Source organism: Tursiops truncatus, chromosome 2 (genome assembly GCF_011762595.2).
Source record: "Tursiops truncatus isolate mTurTru1 chromosome 2, mTurTru1.mat.Y, whole genome shotgun sequence".
NCBI lineage: Eukaryota > Metazoa > Chordata > Mammalia > Artiodactyla > Delphinidae > Tursiops > Tursiops truncatus.
In genome coordinates, this window is record NC_047035.1 from 22,126,762 (window position 1) to 22,153,578 (window position 26,817).

Below are 26,817 nucleotides of genomic sequence, written 5' to 3' on the forward strand. Positions count from 1 at the left end.
CACATGGAATACTTCGCTACTGGGCTTGCTCATTTTCGGAGAACCCATAAGAAAAGAGGCGTTCTTAAGGAGCTTCTGCTCTGTGTGAGTCATTGTATCAGGCACTGTGGTTACAACCATGGGGAAAGATAGAAAAAAATCTCTTCTCCCATTACATTTACATACTAATGGAGGGAGAAAGAGTAAACAAGTCAGTAGATGTCTAAAATAGCTAGAAGTTTGGATGGTGCTCAGTATCATGGAGAAAAAGGAAGCAGGGAAATGGGATGAAGGGTGATGGGCAGCTTCTAATTTAAACAGGGAATTCAGGGAAGACCTCAGTGAGAAGCTTACATTTAAGCAAAAACTCAAAGGAGTCAGAAGAGCAAGCCCCATGGATATCTGGGGAAGGAGCCTCCTGGGTAGAGAAAACAGCTGGTGCATAACCCCCAAGGCGAGAATGTGCCTGGGGGCACCAGTTCAGTGTGGCTGGAGTGGAGTGATGAGGAAAGATGCAGGAGATGGGATCAGAGATACTGGGTCATGGGTGGGGGGCGAACAGCATAGGTCTTTGAAGGCCTTGGTGAGGACTTTGGTTTTTTTCAGAGTCAGATGATCAAGAACTGGGGATGTTCAAGTAGAAATTTAAGAAAATGATAAAGCAACGTTGGAGGATTACAACAGGAGCAAGAATCATCTTATGTGAAAGGGGTTGACCTGATGTGCTGTAAATTGATGGTGTTTCTGGGTTAGGGCTGGGTTTGCATCCTCACCACTTATGGCCAGGTGACTTACCTGATATCGCTGCACCTCAGTTTTCTCATTTGTTAAATAGGGATCATGGCACCTACTATTGAATAGTTAAAGAGACTCAAGGTGATCTGTAAAGAACCTAGCACACAGCTGAAGCTCAAAAATGGCCCCTATTATTAATAAGAAAATGTTTGTCTAAAGATTTAGATGATCATAAATTACCAATCTTTTCTTGAAGTCTTTGCGTACAAACAAAATTGCTTTGTAACTCCGATAATCACTGTTATTTCTTTCTTTTCGCTCTTGAGTTTGCATAATTACACTTCATTTAAGACTATAGCTTCCATGACCTATGAAATCTCATGGAGTTGACTGTCTCAGCATTATATATCCTGGAATGAAAAACTACCTGTATACTGTAATTCAGTAAGGTTGGAGCTCCTCCACACAGTAACAAGAGGAAATGATGGCAAGGTATTACCGACAGTCAAATGCTGAAACACAAACATGTCCTCCTCAGTGTTAAGTCCTCTCCCCTGTCCTCCCCGACGCACAACACACATACATAATAACCATCACTATCAGTCTGTGAGAAGTGAAAAGTCCACTTTCTTTTGAGTGTTTGTTTCTTTTAGACTCAGAAGCAGAACATAATTAACAAAATGGATTTCAGAGACTTGACAGAGACAGCATGTCAGAATGAAAACCCTTATTTCCTTCCACCTGTTCCAAGAGTAAAAATCACAGAAGAGTCAAAGATTTAGTACTCATCCATATTTGCTTGGGAAGAATTGAGTGCCTCATTTCTATACACTGTAAACTGCTTCTTTATTTATATTTGTGGGTTATTTATTTAAAAATTTAATCCCAGTTTGATTCACCCCTCCTATCAACCTGTTATCAGCATCTTTTAGTGAATTATAAAATCATGAGTAAAACTTGCCACAGAACAGAGTACGCATGATTTTTGCCTCATCTATTTGGCCCTATGCAATCTCATTTCTCTTCTTTCATCATACAACTGAGACTTGATATGGGTAAAATTACCAGAAATTATGAGTGGAGTAATGTGGAGAGGTCAGAAACCTTTGGGATTGATAGTATAAAATAAACTAATTTATTTTAAAATGTTTAGCACTGAGACTAGTAGGCACTCACTAAAAAGTAGATTTATTTACATGTAAAGTTGCAGAGAAAAATACGTGTTCCTACTTGCTTTTTATTCTGAAGATTCACTGTTTATTCTGAAGATTCACTGTTGAGGGCTCTTGGCTAAAGAGCACTGATTAGTTAATAAAACTGGTTTAGAAAATTAATATGGTTTAGAAATTTTTTTCTAATTTTTTCCCTGAAACTTCAAGTGTTGTTTACCTAGAATTCAGACTCAGTAAAGATTCTTTCATGTTCTTCAGTTTTGATCAAAGTAAAAATCCTTTAAATAATTGACTTTAGCAAAACTGAGTTAAAAGAAACAGTTAATGGATTTGTGAGTTATTCTTTTTTAGAGATGCCGTCATCCTAGTTTACTTTTTGGCGTGGCATAGATACAAAAACCTTTACTCAGACTGAATCCCCTGACGTAAAATACATGATCATTTGAGGCCATTGCTCTAGGACAGTGGCTCTCAGTGCTTTGGAGAACTTTATTTAAAGTAAAAATCTTTTGAGGATAATAGTAGCTGGGCTTTTAGGCAATTGAAGGAACTGAAAGGTTTGTATGGCTTTGAGGATCTTTGCAATAACTCCATCATCCTTCTCCTACCAGAGTCATCCCCCTAGTTGGGAAATGCTCTGAAAATTTCTCAATAATTGTAAAACGTAACCTTATCATTATAGATTTCCGTGACTTGAAGTGCTAATCCTTTCTTCTCATATCAATGGCTATGGTAGTAAGAGATGCTACTGATCAATAAATCTGGATTTGGGGGGAATCAAGTATCCTGAGTTGTTGACATAACTCCTTTGGTCCAAAGATTCCTAGGGCTGAAGCAGACCGTCCTTTTGTTTTAGCAAGAAGCCAGCATGCACACAATTCTGGAAAGGTAATTGTCTTCTCTTTCTCTTCAACTTCTTCTGTGACCTTCCTTGCAGCTCTCATAGACTCTACAAAATGGCCACAGGCCCTCTCCTTTGCTGTGCCTCTGGAGAAAAGGGTGTATGACTTAGGAGGAGAAGTTGCTTATCCTGCTTTGGTTGCTTCCCTGACAACCCGGCTTCCTTGGCATGAGTCTGGCTTGGTGCCCCAGTCGGGCACTGCAAGAGGTCTGTTTGTCTTTGTAACTCATTTCACAGCCCAGAGTAGAGCAGCCTAGTAGACAAACCCCTCTGGTTTTCCACCCTTAGGAAGCTCCCTTCCTCTCCAAGAGAGCTACTCCAGAGGCTCTGCTGGCAGGCACAGAAAGGAAGACAAGGAACACTAGGCTGATTAGGTCTTTGGGCTTGATTTCCCTCCCTCTGAGGGAGGGCCAGTGCCTGCCAAACAGCCAGGATGTAGAGATGAGCGGTCCCAGTGCCATGGCTGAGACAGAGCTACCCAGGGTTAATATAGTCAGGGTCAAGTGTGGGCAGAGGCCAAGGAAAGGAAGCATGGGGTGAGTTGAAGAGGACCACAAACTGTAATGGATTATGCAGCTATTACTAATCTTTCCATGGTAACCTTCAGTGGGTCATCCTTACCTGCTGAGTCAGGTCATGTTCCCATAACATGATTTCAACACAACGCGCTTTTCAGACACTATTCTTTGGCCCAAATTATGTTTTTTTGGTTGTTGTTGCTCTTAGAATATATCCTGTTTTCCTGTACGTTTGCCTTTGTTCTTCCTCTTATAGTTTCTGTCTCTGTCTATTGTCATTCTGCCCCTCACCTGAAGCCCATCTCAAATACCACCTCTTTTAAAAAGGCCTTTGCTGGTCACCCTAGCCAGAAATGCTATCTTGATTCTTTAAATACTTCTTATGGCTCTTTTTACATTAAACTTATAGTGCCTTATTCACATTTCTCCTGAATTTGATTGTAACCTCCTTCAGGGCAGAGGTTGTATCTTATTCTTATAATTTTCATGGAGTTCAGTAGGTGCTCAGTAAAATATCTTCAGAATGAGTTAATGAACACCTTGTGTGAGTTTGTTTCAGATTAGCTATTTCTCCTTAGAAAGAAAAGAGAAACAGAAAGAGAGAATAAACTAGGGATGACAGAGGACTGGTAGTTAGGACTAAAACTGATTTGATTTCTCAGGACCACACCTCAATAACAACAAAATGGCATGCAACCCAACTTTAAGAATGGATAAAATATTTGAACAGACCCTCGTAAAAAGAAAATATACAAATGGCTAACAAGTATATGAAAAGGTGCTTGACATCATTAATAGTCAGGGAAACACAAAGTAAAACCACCATGAGATATCTCTTTACACACACTAGCATGGCTAGAATAAAAAAGATTGATAATACAATGGATTGGCAAGTATGAAACTCACTTCACTGGTGGGACTAGAAAATGGGATAGTCATTTTGGAAAACAGTTTGACAGTATATCCTATAAAGTTAAATATACATCTATCCTATGACCTGATAATTTCACTCCTATTTTTACACTAGAAGAATAAAAAGATATGTGGCTGTCTATGGGACACTGGGGCATGAGAGAAGTTTCTGGGCCATGAAAATGTTCTAAGCCTTCAATGAGGTAACATAGTTTTGCCAAAACTCATCAAACTGTACACTTTAAAGATGTGCATGTTATTGTATGTAAATTATACCTCAATAAAAAAATAGTTTTGCCCAGAATTAACCTAGAAAATCATGTATTCAACACGCCTGTGGACTTCAGCCATGCTAGAAAGAACCCTGCCACAATTTTTCAGCCATCTAATAGTATGACCTTGTGGAGAGCATTACGAGTCAAAAGAAATATATGAAAGACTTATTTTTCTCTAAACCAAGATGGCAGTGCCATGACTCTTAGATTTTCAAATGATTAATTTGATCAGCTAATAGCAACAATAGTTTATTTTGAAGTTTGTTTTTGTTGATAACATGTAGTGCAAGCTCAAGTATATTATCACAGAGATTTCATCTTCTTAGGAGTTACTTATAATAGTAAGTGGGACAATTATAATATAGTCATTATCAACAGTAAGTTAAATGCTTATTAGAATGAGTTACATAATTTAGACCTTGGAGGACTCTGGTTATTATGGAAGGCATTACATTTCAGTGTGTTCTTTCCTTTGGGGTTATAAACACCAAGAGCTTCTCTTTCAAAATAAGATGAAAAGAAAACACGATAATCAAAAATGGACAGTATAAAAATGGAAAATGAGATTGCATATCTTGATTAAAAAATCAATAAGGAAAAAATGTTATGAAACTAAATTTAAAAGGCTTTTAAAAAATTAGCAAAGATTGGAGATGAGATCGCACTTTAGATGTTGCAGCTGTTTTAAATTAGATTCTTTTTAAAGAAATGACCTTGAAAACAGGTGGTAAACTAAGTTGGCAAATTTGACTGTTTTAGTCAACAGAGATGAATACAGTCTTCACAAATACCTTTATGAGGTATACATATATTCCAATTATCTTCTCTTTAGTTGGAGTTTAAGATTTTCCAAGTTTGGCTTTTACTCCAAATCATAGCCAAATCATGGGTCTTTGATATTAAGTTATACTTTATCAAGATTTATTGAGTACTTGCTGTCTTCTTTTTTGAAGTGGGGGCATTACAAAAAGTATAAGACACAGTCCATTTCCTCTAGGATCTTAAATTCTAGTTATGGGGAGAAGATATGGCGGAAATAAAGTAATGAAGATTTTGACAAAAGTTCAAGACAAGAATTAAAGTGATGTTGCAAGGCCATACATGGTTAGTTAACAGATGCATTTTAAGACAGATGCTTGGAAGTGGAGAAATGAGACTGGACTCTTATTCATTTCTTGTTTTCCTCCTACGGGCCTCTCAAATGCTACAATCTCCATTGTCCTTTCTTCCTATGCTTTGTGGTGTTCTTTTAAAATTTAATTTAGAATTTTATTAAAATAATGCATGAACCTATTTTTATAAAGCAAATTATACTGGAAACTTAACACACACATCAGATTCCTGTGCAGCTCTTCCCTGCCTTCTGCTCTCTGATGCCCCTGAAACAACCACTTTCAACTTGCAGTATTCTTCCCATAATTGAAAATACTTCTTGATTTATTGGTTTTTCATTCACCCACTGACTCCCTACTTTGGAAGATGAGGATTTAGCTCTCTTCCATCACCCTGCACATACATCCTTCTCACACCCCCTTAACTTTCCCGAAATAGTTTTAGGATGTATTTGGTTAAACCTATATTTAGTACTTTGGTTATTACAAGCCTGCATATTGTGATTTCATTTTATTTCTTGTGTAACATTTTTAGTTTCTTCATGAGATGTCTATTTCTCTTTTATTTACATATCTTGGTTTGAATGGACCTCTTGCTGAGTCTTGTTATATGCTCCAAAGTTCTTAAAATATCTCTCAACTCAGTTTTTCATAAAGTCAGTCCTATCATATAATCTATCAATCCCTTTTTATTTGTAGAACTTTCTCTTGGAGCCCTCCTTCAGCCCTGATGTAGATGTCCTGGTTTCAAGATTCCCAGGACCTCCCTTTTTGGTCATCCTGGGAATTCCATTTGCCTCTGTCCAATGTTGATCATTAAAATTCCATTTTTCTCTTTATTTGTTTATGCTTCAAGAAAAGGTGAAGGGAAATCAAGTTTTTGAGGTTTTGCACATCTGAAAATGTCTTTATTTTACCTTCATCTTTGATAGATAGTTTGGAAAACACTTTTGTATTTCTGTGGTTGTTATAACTTTTCTTCTTTTATTTCTGATTTAATTGATTTGGGCCTTCTCTTCTTTTTTCTTGGTAAGTCTGGCTAAAAGTCTATCCATTTTGTTTATCTTTTCGAGAACCAGCTCTTAATTTTGTTGATCTTTTCTACTGTTTCTTTAGTCTCTATTTCATTTATTTCTGCTCTGATCTTTATGATTTCCTTCCTTCTACTAACTTTGGGTTTTGTTTATTCTTCTTTTCTAGTTCTTTTAGGTATAATGTTAGATTGTTTATTTGAGAGTTTTCTTGTTTCCTAAGGTAGGCCTACATCACTATAAACTTCCCTCTTAAAAATGCTTTTGTTGTGTCCCATAGATTTGGGGACACTGTGCTTCCATTTTTATTTGTCTCATGGTATCTTCTGATTTCCTCTGATTTCTTCAACGACCCATTTTTTGTTTAGTAGCATATTGTTTAGCCTCCACGTGTTTGTGATTTTTCCATTTTTTTCTTGTAGTTGATTTCTAGTCTCATACCATTGTGGTTGGAAAAGATGCTTGATGTGATTTCAATCTTAAATGTATTGAGACTTCTTTTTTGGCCTAGGATGTGATCTATTCTGGAGAATGTTCCATGTGCACTTGAAAAGAATGTGTTCTGCTGTTTTTGGATGAAATGTATATGTCTATTAGTTCGCTCTGCTTGAGCTATAACAGCCTCCTTGCTACTCTTCAAACACGCCAGGTATGTTTTCACCTGGGGGTCTTTGCACTTGCCTAGAATGATCTTCCCTCATATAGTCACATGACTTGCTCCCTTATGACCTTCCAATCTTTTCCCAGTTGTGACCTTCTTGATGAGGCTTTCCCTGACTATCCTTCAAAGTGGTGACCCTCCCCTATTGAAAGCTCATAATGAAGAGTCCTGGGCTTACCAAGTGCTCAGTAAATGTTGACTGTACATTTTCAGAGGTTGGTCAGGAAAAGTTTCATCAAACTGATGGGAATGGGTAGGAATGAGAGGGAGAGGAGGGAGGAATTCCAGGCAGGTGAGATGACTAAATAAGAGCTATGGTCGGAAACCTGAAATTTAGAAATTATTCGTATTCTCATAATATTAGAGAGCAAATGATTTAACCAAAGGAGAAGATATAGAGGAGAAAGATCCAGGACTGAGCCACACTGAAATTCTGGGGCAGTGAGCTCTAGTGAGAGAAATCGGGAGGGAGTGATCAGAGAGGTTACAAAAGATAAGAATAGTGATGCTGTCAAGAGTCAGGAAGAAGTGAAGGTAATGATAATGTTGACCATTTATTAAGCATATATGAAATACTTCAGATTTATTTTCTTACTTAAGTTTCACTACTTTTAGCTACCCTCTTTTGACAAATAAGAAAACTGAGACTTGGGTCTCACAATTAGTGATGGAGCCAAGAATCAACTCCAGGTCTAGCTCCTAATATAGTTCACTTTTTGTAACCTGGCATGCCTCTAGGAAGCAGAACTGGCATCGTCAAGCTGTCGCACATCTGCTCTTAACTTGGTTAGAGAGTCTTGTAAAAAAGAGACTTACCAAAACTATCAAAACAACTTTTAAGCAGCACAAACAAATAGGTAATTTAATTTACCGCTTCCAAAGAAGTAGAAATGGACACTCTCCCATAAGGACAATGTACTAAAATATCTTTAAAATGTGACTACTACTTAAATGCCATAGCATTTATGGAAGTGTGATTCAAATATTTATAGTATACTGTATTAATTTCACAAACATTTTTAAGCAAGTACTGTGTTTCAGGCACTGTAATATGAACTAGAACTGTAGAAATGAAACAGACATAGCCCCTGCCGTCTAGGAGCTCCTGGAGAGATAGATAGAAACATGTCACTGGTGCCATGAGATGCATAAATAGAGGTGGGGAGTATAAGGGAAGAAATGGTCATCCTTCCCGAAGGAGAGGAGGGCCAAGAATGACTTCAGAGAGATCTTTACTCAAATGTCAAAATGGTAGTAGGTGCTTATCAGACAGATAAGGTTGTGCTAGGGTTTTCAAAGCAGTAGGAAGAGCAAGAGTTTAGCATAGCCATAGAAGTAGGTTGGAATATTAGGGGAGCTGAAAGTTTCAATATGGATGGATGATTGGTCAGGAGTGTATAGAGGTGTGAGAGATAAAGCTGAAGGTTATAGCAGGGCTTTGCATGCCACACCAAGGTCTTTATCCTGAGGGGAATGGGAGACCAGCATTGGTTTTTAAGATCCTATTTGCATTTGAACACAAGGAGGTTTGGAGAAGGTAAAATTGAGAAGGTCAAAGATAGAAGGCCAAAAAAAAAAAAAAAAAAAAAAGATAGACGGCCAGGGGAAATCTGGAGACTTGTCATTTAGACCAGTGCTACTCAAAGTGTGGTAACCATTGGCTGTTTCTTATGAGTCCCTGATAAAGTAAGAAGCTTGTACTGGAATGTAAGCAACTACTTTACTAAGCACACTGCTTAGTTTGGGCAACTTTGCTCTCCTAGGAAGACTTTATCCATGAAGAAAGCTGTGCTTTGAAGTACATTCTGGAGCCAACCTTATAGTGGACCCACACTTTGAATGTTTCTGGTCTACACTATTGGTCTTCAGATTCTTTCAATGTCATGTATTTATAAGTAAAAAATGTCTGAGTATGTACTTCAACATATGTATATTTATGAGCTCTATACACATATTACTGTAATACCATGTTATATATTATACATTACAAAACACACTAACCGTACATTTAAAAGGATAGGATAAAAACAAATAAGTAATATTAAAAAAATATTTCACCAAAGTGAAATCAATGTTATTAAATAATACTTTACTAATTATGAAAATTGTCATTTAACACTTTCTGATACAGCTATTCAGAGGTCTGCTTCTGGGTCAGTTTATTTTTGTTTTGGTTTAAATGGTTGTCAATTGAAAAAGTTACCTCACAAAGATAGATGGTTCCAAATGGAATAGGGCAGGCTTGGCTGTACTTACTAAATTGAGATTCTCATCTCTCAATCCAATTCAGTAATTAAATACATGTTTTTATTGAAATTCATATTCTCAGCTGTCAATAAGTAGTTTTTGCAAAGTAGTCTAAAGATGTTTCATTTTCATATTTTATATACATGGATTTTAAACCCACTGCAACTCTTAATTTGAAAGGTTTTAAAACATGTTAAAATTCAATTTCTGATTTTAAAAAAGCAAAATTTTTATAAGTGACATTCACTATTTTCATCAGGAAAATTATGTAACATGGAAAAGTTTCCAAATACCTGTTTCTAAAGACTTTCCAAAGCACACATTTCTTTAGAAGAGCAACAACTTTCCTCATTCATTGGTGAAATATCACCTTTATCTTGAAGGAGCAGTTAAAGATGTCTTTAAAAAATGTCTTCCAGGTTAAAAAAAAAATCACAGAAAAGGTCAATACACTTTTTTTCACTTGTCTTTTTATAAAAAGAAAAATGCATAATACTTTTAAGTACTTTGCCATGAGTTAACAATGAATCCCCGTATGGTACAATAGATTTTCAGGGTCACTCTGCCCTCTTATATGGAGCCTGTGTGTTAAGAAAGTAAGGCCATAAACCCACTTAACTGGGTGTATTCAATCTAAAAGTGAAGTGAAATTGTTAAAAGTGAAAGAGTGAGGATGTAAGTCTTCGAGACTGTGGATCACCAGCTGTTCCCTTGGGATGCAATCATTACCTACCTGACACCTGAGGGACAGTAATCATCTATATGTAAAATATTAGTAGAACTTAATTTGTTCTTTTTTTAATTTTTTTGGCCATGCCACGTGGCTTGCAGGGTCTTAGTTCCCCAACCAGGGATCAAACCCGTGCCCTCAGCAGTGAGAGCACAGAGTCCTAACCACTGGACCACCAGGGAATTCCCAATTTGTTCTTATTTTTAAATGGAACCTCTTATGTATGTATGGAACCTTCGTGCCTCTGATGGATTGTCTTGTGCTTCTCCTGGGGGGCTCTGTTCCACTTTGGCAAGGATTGTACTAGATGCTCAAGAATGAAGTTCTAAACTAAGGCAAAACCAAGGGGATGAAGAAGATGGCACCAGAAGAGGCTTGCGGGAGACAGAATCAACAGAACTTCATCATGATTACATGTGGAGGTATAAATCAGAGGAAATGCACAAATAACTTTTTTTCCATGTTGTTTTAAAAACTGTTTACATCCCATCTTTTCCAGTGATTGTAAGTTTTCCCAGATATGAATCAAACTTTTTATACTCTTCCTTCTTTGTGCTATGAACCCCCATATGGTACAGTACCATAATGTATTGCATTATCCAATACACATTCATTTCTCAGCAAAGACTAGAGTGCCTTCCACCTATTTGTAGACCTCATATCTCAGAATTTTGCAAACACCAGCTGCTCAAAAATGTCTTTTTTTCCAAAAGAGGGCCTTCATGAATGTCCACACCAAGGTGGCATCAGGCATCAGGATGGCACAGTGGAGTCTGGGGCTTTCTGAGTCTCAAAGAACAAGGACTTTCTTCCAAGCAGTAACCTATACAGCTGGGCAGAAAAGTACTAGCAGAAGCCTTTATCCAAGACAACAACATTCCCTCCCCACAGACATCATCAGCTACTCTTCTTAATGGCCCCCTCCCTTCCATTAAAAAAAAAAAAAGGCAAATATTCTTTTGTATGTCTTACTCACAGCAAGGTTGGTCCACTGTAAACTCCTCCAAATGTATCTTTGTCAATAACTGTCAGGTATTTATTCTTGTTCAGGTAACTAGAGAAAGTGAGAGAGAGAATGGATTAGGTGAGGTTAAGCAAATTAACATAAATACCAAAATAAAATGAGAGCATGGTCTCCTTAGCTATTACCTGTTTCTTAGGAATTTGGAAAACACCTTACCTTCTTCCAGGTTAAGCACTCAAAATATTCTAGATTTCAATTGTGCAAGGTTTATACACATTAATTATGGCAGAAGTCTTTGAAAGAGAACTTGTTTATGATCTAGTTTGCATGTCTAGATGATATAAAAGTTGCCTAATTCCCTATTTACCTGGCCAATGGCGACTGTATTTTTCAATCTTCTTCAATACCAACTAAATTAAATTTTTTTTCTCAACATTGATCAATATTTACATTTACTTTTGATGACTGGGCTTAAATCAGGTATTCAGTGAAGGTGGCGAGTGGTGATGGGAACTGTCAGAGATTCACATCTTTTATTTGGGGCAGGATTGCCAGATTTAGCAAGTAAAAATACAGGACGCCAAGATAAACAATGAATAATTTTTTAGTATAAGTATTTCCCATGTAATTTTTGAAACATTCATATACTAAAAGGTTATTTGGTGTTTATCTGAACTTCAAATTTAATTGGGTGGCCAGCATTTTCTGTGGCAATCCTATCTGGGGAATGGGGGGCAGGTTATACAGATAAGATTACAGAGTATACCTTTCCTGAAGGGCCTTGATGGGCACATTGATCTTTCCGTTTTGAAAATATATTGGGCAGTTGAGTGTAAAATATTTTTGAGCAATTTAAGTCACAAAGTGATTCTGAAACATAAAATTACCTCCAAATGGATAAAAGCTTCCAAGCATTTTGAAACTGGCTTTTCCCCCCCTAGCTTTTTTAGAGAACAATGTTATCTAAAAAGAAACAAAGCATTATATATGTGTATATATATATAGCCATCATATGTGTGTGTGTGTGTGTGTGTGTGTGTGTGTGTGTGTGTGTGTGTATAAAATCTCCTTGTTATAAATGATCTCAATTTACACATGTTTAGAATAACTCACCCCTGAATAGACTAGTCAATTTAAGAGTCAGTGAGTGGTCACCTGTTGATGCAAAATGAATGCAGTGGCGACTCAGGAGATCTGCTTAGATACAGATAATGCTTCCATTATTCTGTTTATGGTGTTTGCTCTTCATGATGCAAAATCCTCAAGGGCGATGGTTAATAAGAATAGTGTGACACTAGGTAAACAACAAGGACCTACTGTATAGCACATGGAACTATTAATATACTCAGTATCTTGTAATAACCTATAATGGAAAAGAATCTGAAAAACTATATCTATATCTATATATGTGTATAACTGAATCACAGTGCTGCACACCTGAAACTAACACAACATTGCAAATCAACTATACTTCAATTAAAAAAAAAATAGTGTGACATGAGGACTTTGTGTCAGAAGGATTCTTTCCCCAGAGCCCTCACAGAACTTCTCCTTGGTTAATCGTCTCTCTCTCTTTCTCTGCATCTCTTGGTGAGATTGAGGAGAGGGAGGGTGGCTTTATTTGTGGCTGAGCCATGAGGAGGTAGCCTCTGTTGCTGTTCAGAAGGCGAAAGCACAAACAGCACTTCCGTGAGGTCTGCCCTCAACCTCTCCTGGTCCAGCAGCTCTGCTCTCTCTAGTCCTTTGTAGAGGATGGAACTTAGAATAAGAGAGGGCAGCCCCAGAGCCATAGATGGGTGTTCACTGGAGCAATTGGAGGAAGAGTTTGACCAAACACCAAGAAGTCTCCCTCTCCTGGGCAGGATGAGGGATTAACCAAATGACAAGTACTACGACTTCACACAATGACATCTCATAAATTGGTATACATTTTGTGATCCTTTACATTTTTTCTCAAATCGAGCTTGAGAACTAACTTAAAGTAGCCACCATCAGTTTTCCTCATTGCAATCTTTGTTTCCTTCATGACATTATCACAGTCTGTGATTATCTTGTGTATTTGTTTACTTTTTCGTCGTCTGTCTCCCAAATCAGAGTTTAAGCTCTCTGTCTTACTCATTGTTGTATCACCAGTGCCAAATTCAGTGCCTCTATAACTATTTACTGAAGGAAGGTGTAAATGATTGAATAAAAAAATCAATGCACTTTTCCTCCAAAATAGTGAGGTGAGCTATGCTAAACTTTTACTTTATGGAAAAAGTAATGGGGAATGAAAGCTAGAAGACCCATCATATGGTGTGGTGGCCAATTGACTTTTTTGATGGCAGTGACAAGCAACTTGTTTACAAATGCCACAAGGGTATGGTCCAGACATGGCCTCTTCAGGCAATGGCTGGATGGATACCAAGCGTCCAGGGTGCTGTTAAGTCAAAAATGGAGTGGTGGTATCAATTAACCCTCATATATGTACAAAGACGCAACTGAGATGTTAACAGCAGCAAGTCTGTGCCTTCTGGATGAATGGCTATCATGTAAGTCTCTCACTCATAGGCTTCATTCGATCGTTGTTGGAGTCTCCTTCAACCCACTGTGTCCACAGAGTTCATGATCAGTGATAGCCAGAGCAGACAAGAGCTGCCTTGGAGACAAAACACCTGGAGAGAGGATCTTGAACAGCGTGGTTCTGTGAAAAGACAACTAACTCAACTCAAGTGCCACACTGGCTTGTGTCTCTTTTTATATTCTCTGGACCATGCAACTTGCAGATCACATTCTTTTCCCAGACTGCTGAAAATCAAGTAAGGACTGGTGAGCTCATCTCAGTTTTTCCTCTTCATCTCTGACTGCCGCAAGTGAAAATCGGCTTGCTCTAATCATTAGAAATGATTGTAAAACTAAATAATTGCTTGTACAATTCTGCAGTGTTCTCATCTGATATTCAATACGCCCCCAAGGATAAGGAGTCTGGTTGATAAGCGTTAGAGTTTACCAGAAATGCTGCAGAAGATTTTAAACTGGGAAAGCCAGCCAGAGTCCAGAAGGGGAGAAGGAGGATGGAGAGAGGGTGCAGCCAACTTGAACGGAGATGAACTGGAGTCTTGAGGGAGGCTGCATTCTTCAAAACCATGAGGGTTGTTTGGGCACTTCATCTCTTAGAAATAATTAGGTGCTTAAAAATGAAAGCATCATTCCGCTATTTAGCGGTTTGGAGGGCTGTCTTATTATCACAAATTATGATAATGCCATGAAGCTTTAACCTTGGGTTCAGATTGCTGATCCTACCTTCTCCTGGAGCGGAGGGGATGGGGATGGGGAAATATATCTGCAGAAGCCTTAATATCCAAGAAGATTGTGCTTCCATCAGCCTCATTTATCATATAATGTTTACTGGGAATGTCAGGTTAGTTAAATTGATTCCTTGACCCGGACTTATCCTGATTCCTCTGGAATCCACATTCTGTAAGCCAACTTGGGTAAGTCAATCACAAATCTTGGTAGACTACATGGGTAACCTACTCCAGACAATGATTATTTTATTGGGAGAGTATGTGTGTGTGATCATCTAAACTGTCTCTTCCAAGGACAAGATGAATGTAAACAAAAGAAGAGTAGAAAGTCTCGGAGTCTGCGGTGAAAGGAAAGACTTCTTGAAAGTCTTTCTAAGTACAAATACTGGGAAGGGCTTATGAGCAAAGGATGGGTATCTCCTTTAAAAATAGGATAGACACTGCTACATGTAAGTATTCAATGACTTTTCACTCTTCGGAGTATGTATGCTTCTTTGAGAACCTCTTGGAAGAAATGAAGTTCTTCCGAGAAAAGATATGTCAGATTTTTCATGTGGTGGGTGGGGGGGGGTGTAGGGAGAGGGGAGTTAAGAAGTCCTGCCCTGATTTAAGTGCCGTGTATCTCACAGTTAAGGAAGAACAGTGTGGTCAGAAAAATGAAGATGGTCAGGAATGAGCTGGGGAAGACTAACCAGTTGATGAACTCAGTATGATAGACATAGCTCACATCCTTCCCCATTGGACTCACACTTGGCACACAACAGCCATTCAGTGAAAACATGCTGGATGACTAAATGAAAGTCCAGTTGCTGGGTAACTCCTAGCTCAAGGCACCCTCTGTATTATGTTTAAGTGAGGACGTGTCAGAGGGAGGAGTATGACACTGTGGTAAGGAGAGTTGTGGTTGCTGCTGAGCCTTGCTCTCTCGGGAGTTTTAGGATACGTTTCAGCTCCAAGATAGAATTTGAGCCTGCATTTCCACAATCCCCTTAGGGTAAATGGGCGGGCACCTGTTTATACTGTGAGACTCTCATGGGAATACTTCTGTGGGAACTGTATTTCGCTCTCATACCATCAGTTATTTGGAAAATTAAAGAGAATCGCTGCCCAGCCCTCACTGTTCCATAAAAATCCTTTTAGTAGCTGAAATCAGGATACCTGCCTGTAAGCAGTAAAAGGTGAGAAAATGCTCAAGGCTTCAACAGGCAGAGGTAAAAGCCAGCCTTGGAGCATATCCTACAAGCTGTTCAAATACTTACTCCATTAGAAAGAATAGCCTGCTTAATCCTATAATCTTCTCTATCGTCATCTTTTCCCAGTGCTCCAAGCTGCAGTGTTTTGCTTGTAATAAGCTAATGTGTGATGCTAATTAGTACATGAATTGTGTTGACTTCTCTGTTCATAACGATTAGTGTTTCAGTATGCTCTTAGCACATCAAAATGGTATTTTTTTCTGCCCAAATGTTTACTGTCAGATGGTAGCTTGTTGCTAGAATTTGACAATACAAAATACAATACAGAGAATTAAATTTTCTGAGATAAGCGATATATCTCCATGCCAGATTGTGTGGAGAGGGTGGAAAAGAGGTTCCAAAGAATGAATGTGTGACTTAACTTGTGACTGAGAGCAGTTCAACTTCTGTTGAGCAAGGGATGCTTGTATTATTATTAATTCCACATCTGAGTGATGACAGTGTGTTGGTTCCATATGAAATCACAGGACCATGTACTTTCGAGCATCTGCCATAATTTTCATGAACTTTTAATTACCCAACTGCTGCTGAGGCATCAGTGCTTGCTCTCAATGTGGAATTTGTCCAACTTGGCTGCAACCGTGTTCTTCAGTTACACTAATAAAATAGGTCTAAGTGAGGTCAAATCTGCTAATTTCAGTGAATTGACATGAGGCAGATGATGGGGAATAATCACGCTTTTGGATGAGCAATTGTTTAAATTAGAAGTTAAAATATTTGAACATACTTCTGGAGGATTCAACAAATTGCTAACATGCCATGTACAGTATTTGAACAATATTAGGGTAATTATAGAATACTGATGTGTTTACATTAGTTTTAAATCACAGTTAGTATTGAGGATAGAGGCAACGGCTCCATGTTAAAATCACAAAGTGAATACTATTTTGTTATCACTATGGAAACCTGACCTCTGTTTTCTCCATCTACAGCTCAACCCTTATTTATCTTCCTCTAGTTCCAGGCATCTTTATCATGATTATCATCTTGATTTTACCTTGGATTTATAGGATACCTTTTAATGGAGTGCATGAAGCTAAGAAAAATTGAGTTTCCATCAACCAGGAATCACAAACTTAGGGTAGAACGAACAGAAGGAATGTTGTTTTATAACAGGAGCAGAGATTTAAGTTCAGATTTAAAATACTGATTGGATAAAAAGATCTTTATTTTATTTTATGATTGGATCTTAACTTTCAAACCCTAAAATATTTTTGTCCAGATACTTCTTATCTTTATCCCATGTTTGCCATTTAACCTTTACCAGGAATTGGGAGAAATAAACTACATATTTCATCACACAATGGTCATCCTCACTGAATACCTACATCTAAACCAGATGTCCACAAACTACGACCATGTGGTCACATTCTGCCTGTCACCAATTTTTGTAAATAAAATTTTATTGAAATACGGCCATGCTCATTTGTTTATGAATTGTTTGTGGCTGCTTTCACACTACAATGGTAGAGTGGAGAAGCTGTGACTGAGATCTTATGTCCCACAAAGCCCAAAATATTTGTTATCCGGCCCTTTCCAGAAAAAGTTTGCTGATCTCAGATCTAGACTTCTAAAAATCAAGAAACAAATGATTCTCAGTTAAGAAATATTGCCCACATTTGTTAAACCCTTCCAAATTTTACATAAAAATGTCAAGAAAGTATGTGAAAATGGTGCGTTGATTTCTTTCCTGTGTTTCAAGGGATAGTTGTAGTGACTAGAACAGACTGTATGTAATTCAGAGAATCAGTGAATTAAAATCCACTGTTTTCATCAGAATAACGCTCTCCCATCAACCAAGCCTCTCACAGAGCCCATGATATGGTCTAAGGAGAAAGTTGGTAGGAAGGTAGAGACTGTTTTCCTACATAATCTTTTCATAGGTTTAACTTCAGAAGACCACAGGATGATCTGAAAATTTACTGGCTCTTAAGATTCTCCATAGCCTGCCTCTTGAATAAGCCTTGTTAAATTTACCTGCCTCCGAACAAGGCAGTATATCAAAAGATTCTTAAGTAGCTTTCCCCAAAAAGTGTTCTGTGGAACACCAGTCCAGAGAGGTGCTCCTGGAACCAAGAACTCCCTGAGAAGCTCTGCATACTGTATCCCCCTGCTGGATATTAGTAATTCAGATTATTCTATCAAAAGATGCAAGAAGTCCACCTGTATACTTTGTTTAACTTTACAAGGTCAATAGGGAGGGTGGGAGGGAGGGAGACGCAAGAGGGAGGAGATATGGGGATATATGTGTATGTATGACTGATTCCCTTTGTTATAAGGCAGAAGGTAACACACCATTTAAAGCAATTATACTCCAATGAAAAGGTTAATAAATAAATAAATAAGTTGAATCCAAGAGGTTCAAGTTATGACAGTGATGGGCATGGAGCTCATACGCCTGGGTCCTCCATCTAGGAAGGAATTGTCTATCCAGCTGCTGGGCCTACTGTCAGGAGAAAAGCTTTAGCTATCAGTCCCTGGGATTGCCTCAGCTGCAGAGAATGGTCTCACCTAAGGAAACCTATGTTAGGGTAGCTTAAATCTAACGACCAAAGAAGATGGGAGTATAGCTGTCTGGCCATTTTAGCGAAACAGGAAAACTCTAGGCCGTATTTAGCTCCAGAGTTCTCTGTCAGGTCAGCCAACTTTTCCTGCTACCCCATCTTGCTTTGCTTTCATACCCTCCCTTCCATATTGGTAGATTCCAGGAGCTCTCCTCAATAAACATCCTGCACACTAAAAAAAGAAAAGAAAATTAAATGTAGGATTGTGTGAGATTTGAACAATAAAGTTAAGATGGAAGTAGGGTCTCTCCAATACTGTAAATAAATTTGATGTATAAGTATTCATGTTACTCTGTTGAGTCTTTTCAGACTTCCCCTATAATTATGTATTTAAACAAATGACTAATATCAACCCAGATGAGCCTACACCTAGGCAATCTCGATATAGGTACTCTGATCTTCACTTAACAAAGACTACTAAGAAACCCAAAAGCCTGGTAAAGAGTGAGACCCCACTTCAAACAGAACTTAGGAAGCCATGTCAAGGTATAATGACTTTGAACTTATTAACCTGTGTTGTGCAGGTAATTTAACTCACCCTGCTCAAGTTGCTCAATGGACCAGCAGCCTCAGTATCACCTGGGAGCTTGTTAGAAATGCAGAATCTTGGGGCTCACCCCAGATCTACTTAATCAGATTCTGCATTTTAACAAGACCCCCCAGATCGTTTATATGCTCAATAAAGTTTGAGAAGCACCGTAGAGCACAACAGATCTAGAACCACAGGCCTTAAGATTGTGCAATGATCGTTTCCAGAATATAAAACAACTATGTATGAAATGTTTAAAGGGGGAAAAAAAGATGGAATTACAAAAATGAGCAGGCAAACTTTTAAAGAAGCAAATAGAACTTCTGGAATGGAAAAAATACAATTGTTTAAAAATACTCAATAAACTGTCATAAAACAAATTAAACACAAGAATCTATCGTTTGTTGCTTCAGCTGACTCTTACGCATGGTAGTTTCTTCCTTTCCTATGTGTGACTTTTGACTGTAAGCACCTATTTGATTGATTTTAAAAATCTGGGCCTGCACTGGGGTTCTTTCCTCTGCAGAGGTTTGCATTTATTTCTGCCAGGAGTCCAGAGGTTCTACTAGTGTGGTCCCACTCCAGCTCTCATCCAGGTTCCCTGGCTTAATTCAGCAGTCTCAGGTTTACATCACTTCTCCACCTTCTCACTGACTTCTCACTGAGTCTAGTCTCCTGGCACCACTGATGTTGGCAGCTGCCCCCAAGGGAACTGCACCCTCTGTAAGCACCCACCATTTTGGTTTCAGCGACTGGTTTGTTAGTTGTTTCATTTTCCTCTCTTGGGGATATGACATAAAATAAGTTTTTTCAAAATATATCATCTAGTTCTTTCGTAGTAGAAACAAATTATCTAGTTCACCATACTGTGGAAAGCAGGCTCTACTAAAGCTCTTTGTCATTTATTAGCTATTAGGTTAAATCACACACCAGTATGGCTGAACCGGTCTAGCAGCTCTTAGACACAAACTATGCTCTGGCATGGACACTGGGGACCACAGAGATCTGATAGAAAGGTACTACAAAGACAGAGACCCATGTTAATCACTATCTTTTTTGCCAATATCCTGTTCTAGGCATTATTTATTTGCAGAGAAGCCAAAATCTGGATATGGCTTTTCAGCTATTTCTAACTGAATCAAATATAAACTGACACCTTTCCTGAAAATATGTCAGATAAAACGAAAAGAAAAGCCTTACCTTCTGAATAGCTTTGGACTTAATTAAAGACACCTCTTTACTTCATGTACATGATAGATGAATATTTACACACACACACACACACACACACACACACACTCCTATAACATAATAGAAGATGACACCATCGTTCTCCATTTTATTAAGGATAAAAGCTTTGGGATTTAGAATTGGAGTTAATGTGTGTCCACTAAAGCTGGCTCTTGTCAAGTTCCTTAACATTATCCCCAAGTCTTGGTCATGCTAACTCTGGGGTTGAGGAATGCTCTGGTGGAACCTATCTCTAGCAGAATTCTGACCCACTGAATGGTCCTTCTTGGGGGAGGGAGTGTAGGGCAGGATAGTGGTTTCCATGGCAACCCTTGACTTACACAGCATCCAGCTTTGTCCCATTGAAAGCATGTCCTTGGACTGAAGTAAAGCCATTGTTGTATAGTTTCCTATAATCAACAGAGAGAGGAGAAATCAGTGACCTATAAGAGGTAGTGCTGGCTCTTCTCTGAGGGTTGCTCTTCATTTCTTCAGTGCCAGAGATGTGCATGAAGGTTCTTAGGCCCTACAAGGAAACTTTACAGTATGTCTTATTTGGAACATGGAATAGTGTTTTCCAGTTTGAATCCCCATTCTCCAGACTTAGCTCCTAGAGCTTTAAGCTGTTTCCCAGAAGCAGATTCACTTTAATGAGCAAAGATTTGCAATCATTAAGGATTTTTTAAAAAATGTTTTACATACACTCAAAAAACTGGGGTTTCAGGAAATAGTTAACCCAATGTCAATAATGGAGGAATAAGTGCAGTTTCTCAAGATGAGCACTTTAAAAGACATTATTCATCTGAATGCATAGGTTTTATATTTTTCTCTTTAAAATGTTGTTTCACATTTATAGTCATATTTTTAATCCTCAGGGTGTATCATACATTAAATGTTTAATTAAATGGTTGAGGACTGAATCAAATTGAACTTCAAAAACAAATCTAAGAAAATAGATAGACCATGGCCTTTTGGGGAAGTTTTAATGTTTTAACTTGTTGCTATGTTTCTGCAACTAATTAATTCATACAGCGATTCCAAGGGCTGGACTGAAGCATTATCTCCTCTATTTCCTAGTCAGGTTATTGAGATATGGAGGTTATTTGCCAAAGCCACACTGATGCACAGCTGTCGGGAATCAGGATTTCTGAACTCAAAAGCAATTCTTCCCACCCACCAAAAGGACACATCCTTTCTGCTGGAAAAGGAGCTCCAGCCATGGGAACTCTGGTCTACACAGGGGTGCATGGGGGTTCCTGGGGGCTACTGGCATGGGATAAGAGAAGGCTGCCATGTCCACAATCAGGCACAGTGAGTGGCGATTGTAGGGGAACTCTGAAAACTACTGCAGTGCCTCCTGTGAACTCTGGTAACACAGTAAGAAGCATACAGGAGACTCCAAACTTGGAATTAGACCTGGCTCTGTCACTTCATAGTAGGTGACCCTGAGAACTTCTCAACCTCAATTATCCGCAGTTTTCCTTGTCTGTAAAACTATGATAAAGTAATACCTAATCAAAAGGTTACTGGCAGGATAAAACAGCTATACATTTAACAAGTAAGGTGTGAACACTTATGAGACGACCATGTTAAAATGAATACCTTGCAAACTTGGATTTATCGTATGTAGTTGTGAAGAACTAAGAGGCAATCCTTGTTTGCTTTTGTTTTGTTTAAAATAATTACACAATGAGTTTACTTCCTGCTACTAAGGTGTCCTGGGGGAGGACTGCAATGCACCGGGACGCTAAGCACAGAGGCTGAGAAAGCTCTATAGGTAAGTTAATTTTTTCTGAACTAGAGTTCATTAATGAAGATGTGAGAATTGTACATTTGGCATTTCTATTTTCCCAAACTTTGCTGAGAGGCCTGGACAATAAAAATGTTCTTTGTTGGAATTACATTTCAAAGATTAAATAAAACTCTTATTGGACAAGTAGGTCTCAGAAAGGGAAAATAGTGAAGAAAGAAAAACATAGTAGGAAAGAAAGAACAAAGGGTTGCAAACTTTGATTGAAACCCTATCCTACCAGGAATATGGGTACAAAGTTTGCTACTGGACACATACCCTTTCACATTTATAGTTTTTTGAGCATGAGCTTTAAAGAAGCCAGGACTTTTGCAGGTATGTAGAAATAATCATCTGAAAAGATAATGGACAAGCTATGCCATCCCCACCTCTAGGTTTCAGGAAAGTTAAGGTTCCCTCATTCAGAGGTTTATCAGATGCCTACTGGGCCCCATGCTGGGTGTGAGACAAACAGCAGCTTTCACTTGAGAGGGCTGCTTGGGATACGGGTCCTTAGAAAAAGATGTCAAAATGTGGAGGTAACATCCTGCAAAGAAATTGAGACTGGTGTTTATATACAATGAGTGGGCACAATGGAAGGCTTTACGGAAGAAGTAAATGGCCTTGAGGTCTGGGGACTGAGCAGGCTAAACCCCAGTCTTTGCTGTGCTGTCAAATGAAATGGTGGCTGGGGAGTCTCTTGTCTTATCAAGAGAGCTCTCCCCATTTTTCGAGAAGGATGAATTGAAATGCTCCACTGTGGATAGAGTCCCAGAGGTTGAGATACCTTCACAGGGTCAAGACGGCTTGACTTGGAACGCTTGGAAACTGCCTCTTCAAAGGGTCGTGTGGAGGCCTGGATCAATTTTGCTGGGGCCTAATTCAATCAGGTTTGCATACGACGAAGAACCCTTGGACTGTAGTGTGACTGGAGAAAGGGAGCTGGGTGACAATCTGGGCAAAACCCCCACCAGGCCTGAACCTGGGCAGTGGTACTGAAACTAGAGAGACGGGATCCTTTGGACGTAGTCCCAACTCTACTTTGTAGCTAATTCGATGAGAGAGGGGAATTTTTACCGGCTTGGAGAATTAACTTATCTTTTGTACCTCTATTAGATCTCCTTCATTAGAACATTTTGTGAATTTCCCTGATCTAGCATTTCTTTTGAACAACTAAAGAGCAGAACCCATTCAAACTCTGGCAAAGTGATGATGTAGAGCAGAACTATGTTTTCTATTCAATATCCCTTCATAGGAACTTAATAATAGTTTGTGACGACACAGTTGAAGTATGAGTGCAGAGTATGAAAAGCCCTTAGCATCACCATTTTCTAGCTCAGTGACCTTGGGAAAGTCACTTAAATTTGCTTTAACCCCAGGTTCTTCCTCTGTTCAATGGGGATACTAGAACCCAGACTATTATAAGGCCTGCAGGCCAAATCTGGCCCACTGGCTGTTTTTGTAAATAAAATTTTGTTGGAACATAGCTATGCTCATTAGTTTATATATTGTGGATGGCTGCTTTTGCCCTGAAATAGCAGAGCTGAACAGTTGCCACAAAGGCCATGTGGTCTGTAAAATCTGAATGGTGCTTTACAGATAAAGTGTGCTGACCACTTCTGTAAGGGAATACTCTCTCGTCTTGTTACCTAAACCACTTCGTCACCTGTAGAGGACCACACCATGAGTCACTACTCTTATTTAACTATGTGAAACCCTCGGTAGACCATAGAGCACATACTATATGGTAGTACGGTTCTTGGATGGCCTGTGGAAATAGTACAGCGGCCCAAATAAATATTTCATTGTTGGCAGGAGTGGAACTGGCAGTACTCACAGTGTCAAGGTTTCATTGCACAGGCCCTGAAAAGCATTCGCAGGGATCGAAGTCATGTAGGGGTTGTCTGTAATTTCACTGCAGGGGAGAAACAAAAACACCTGGTGAAAAAAGTGCTTTCTGGGCTTCCCTGGTGTCTCAGTGGTTAAGAATCTGCCTGCCGTTGCAGGGGACACAGGTTCAAGCCCTGGTCTGGGAAGATCCCATATGCCGCGGAGCAACTAAGCCCATGCGCCACAACTGCTGAGCCTGCGCTCTAGAGCCCGTGAGCCACAACTACTGAAGCCCACATGCCTAGAGCCTATGCTCCGCAACAAGAGAAGCCACCACAATGAGAAACCCGCGCACCGCAATGAAGAGTAGCCCCCGCTCGCCACAACTAGAGAGCCCGTGTGCAGCAACAAAGACCCAATGCAGCCAAAAATAAATTAAAAAAAAAAATGCTTTCCTTCTGGAGCTGGGCTCTTGCTGCACATATGCCCTTAAATAAATAACCTGACACAATTCAGTTTTATCTTATTTCTTTTTAGGTGTCATTGACATTTCTTAGCTGTTGGTGGCTCAGAGGTCCGGTGAGGTGGTGAGAGCTGTCCTAGGTGGACATATACTCAGAGCCCCACATGTGCAGTGAGCAAGTGAGCTTTGGGTGTGGGCTGAGGTTCCTGACAAATCCTCATGTGCAAGGGGAGCAGGTGGATCTCAGAGATTTCTCATGAATCTCTGACTAATACTTTGTCCAGAGCAATTCATTTTCTCAGCGTGTGGAACCCCTAAAAAGGGTTGCTAGAATGGGATCAATTGATTTCATTTCATGAGTATTACTGAAGTGCCCTCCACTTGCAAGACATATACTCCTAGAGGACATTTCTATGCCAGTCTAGTTGCTGGAAGACGGCCTGTATTTTGAACTGAGCTCTTCTGCAGCAAAGAAGCATGGGCATTTTTTCTAACAAAATCCCAAGAGTTTGGATCCTATCATTCTACATTTTGCTGATTCTGTAGTTCAAACTCAGTCTGTAATTCTCTCTGCATATGTCCTTTCACTTCTAAACAACTAGTAAGATACTTAACTGTGTCACAGGTTTTGGAAAAGAGCACCATGACCCCAATCAGAAGTCACAGGAAGTAGTTTGAGCACCACTCACAACTGCTCCTTGGGACTCTCCTCAGACAAAATCCCTTAGGTTTTCTATTCCTCCGTTTCCTCATTTGTTTAGTGGAAAAATTGTTACTTCTTTTTATGTCTCGTAAGGTGGTCGAGAGGAGCAAATATGATAACACATGGGAGAGTGAAAAGCTATGAAAAACTATGTGAAAAATAGAGTATCATCATTATCATCAAATTCCTTCTATTCAAACAATCCCAGCAGCAAAAATATGCCATAGTTTCTCTCATTAAAAACAAAAAAACAAAAAACCCTTTTCTCCGTATTCAATATGCTCCAACTACTGAGGCATTTTCTGCTTCTTTTTTGTAGTAAAACTTCCCTAAAGAGTTTGTTATGGTCACTCTTTCTAATTCCCCCTTCTGGTTCATTCTTGAGCCCACTCCAACCAGACTTCTCCACCCCCAGAACCCCAGTGGAAGCGTTCTCTTCGGAATCACCGATGCCCCGTGTTACTAAACCCAATGGCCATTTCTCAGTCCTTGCCTTACTTCATCCATCAGTGCATTTGTCACAGCTGATCACTGCTTCCTCCTTGAAACAACTGCTTCACTTGGTTTCAACCAACCCCTCTGGCTGCAGCCCAGTTCTTGTCAGTGGCAAGTAAAATATTGCCAAATATTGCATATGTGCACACTTACAGTATGAAGAATACATCAGTGGAATAAACTTTGGTCAGGTCTGGGAATACTCTAAGTCCAGTGTTGAAAATGCCACTAAAGTACATGAAAAAGAAGAACAAAAGAACAGAAATAAGGTAAGAAAATCAACACATAAGAAGTAGAATAATGTAATAGCTAAAAGTATGTGCTCTGAAGTCAGACTAGGATCAAATCCTAAGTCCTTCATCAATTATCTGAGAGACCATGGCAAGTTCTAATCCTTGGATGAAATGATGCTCCCTGAAGGTACAAGAATCTAACCCAGTCCACCAGTGTCAATACATCTTTTCTGTTTAGAAGCATCTGGGGATTGTTTGAACCAAGTGGGATTCCTAGAAATAGGAATTCAGATTTCTTTTCGTGTGTGTGTGTGTGTGTGTGTGTGTGTGTGTGTGTGTGTGTGTGTGATTTCCTTGTTTTAACTGGAGGACATTATGTGTGTGTTGGGGGGAAGGGAGGGTAGAATAAGGAGAGGATGGGACAGGAAGATAATATAATTACCCAACTCCAAGCCAGGCTTCTTCTTTCAAACTCTACATTATATTGTGTTCATTATTTTACCTAGAATGGTATTCCCATGGCAGTCACTTGAGAATACCATGGCAGCAGTACCATAAAAATATGTCCAGATAAGGGAGGAAATCAGTCAAAGACAATATCTTCACTTTCCAAAGATGTGTCATCAGGGCAAAATGTCAAGATTAAAACGTGCATTGACAGCATGAATACAAAAACTCTCAAACTCTGGATGCCTCTCAGACTTAGTTGGTTTAACATTTCTTGCAGCTACTAGAACATAGGTAGTGGATTTAGTGATTTTTTTGAGATCTTCAGTATGACATGGTGAGAACTTGTAACTACCAGTAAATCTTTAAAGAAAGTCGTCCAGTAGAGAAAATTCTAGTCCCATTGCTGTACCATCTAAGGCAAATTCTGACCTGACTCCTTCTAGAAGGGAAGACATATGATTTGAAGAGGAAGAAGAGCCTGAGGTCTCAAAAAAGCAAATGGGACATTCTAAATAACAAAGGAGAGATGTAAGATTCCATGAGGTATATTTGAAGAACAGTAAAAAAATCTAGTTCAATTGCAACAGCTGTTCATGTGGAAGAGTACGGTGGGGAGACCCAGAGTTAAGTGGGGACCATATCAAAAAGGGCTGGAAATGCCATATTAGGGACTTGGACCAAGACCTGTCTATTCTTTAAAACCCTGAACAAGTCCATCTCCTTCTGGATGTCTCCTCTAATTACCTGCACCCCC

General features: G+C 39.1%; 1 protein-coding gene across 1 annotated transcript in view; it reads right to left on the minus strand.

Moving 5' to 3' along the window:
• TSHR (thyroid stimulating hormone receptor) overlaps window positions 1-26,817 on the minus strand; it is a 166,730-nt gene that overhangs the window by 23,372 nt on the left and 116,541 nt on the right. The window contains exons 6-9 of the mRNA XM_019919874.3: window positions 25,534-25,608; window positions 23,727-23,804; window positions 20,442-20,510; window positions 11,250-11,327 (exon numbers count right to left, since the gene is read on the minus strand). Of these exons, the coding sequence (XP_019775433.2) occupies window positions 11,250-11,327; window positions 20,442-20,510; window positions 23,727-23,804; window positions 25,534-25,608 (300 nt within the window). The remainder of the gene's footprint in view (window positions 1-11,249; window positions 11,328-20,441; window positions 20,511-23,726; window positions 23,805-25,533; window positions 25,609-26,817) is intronic.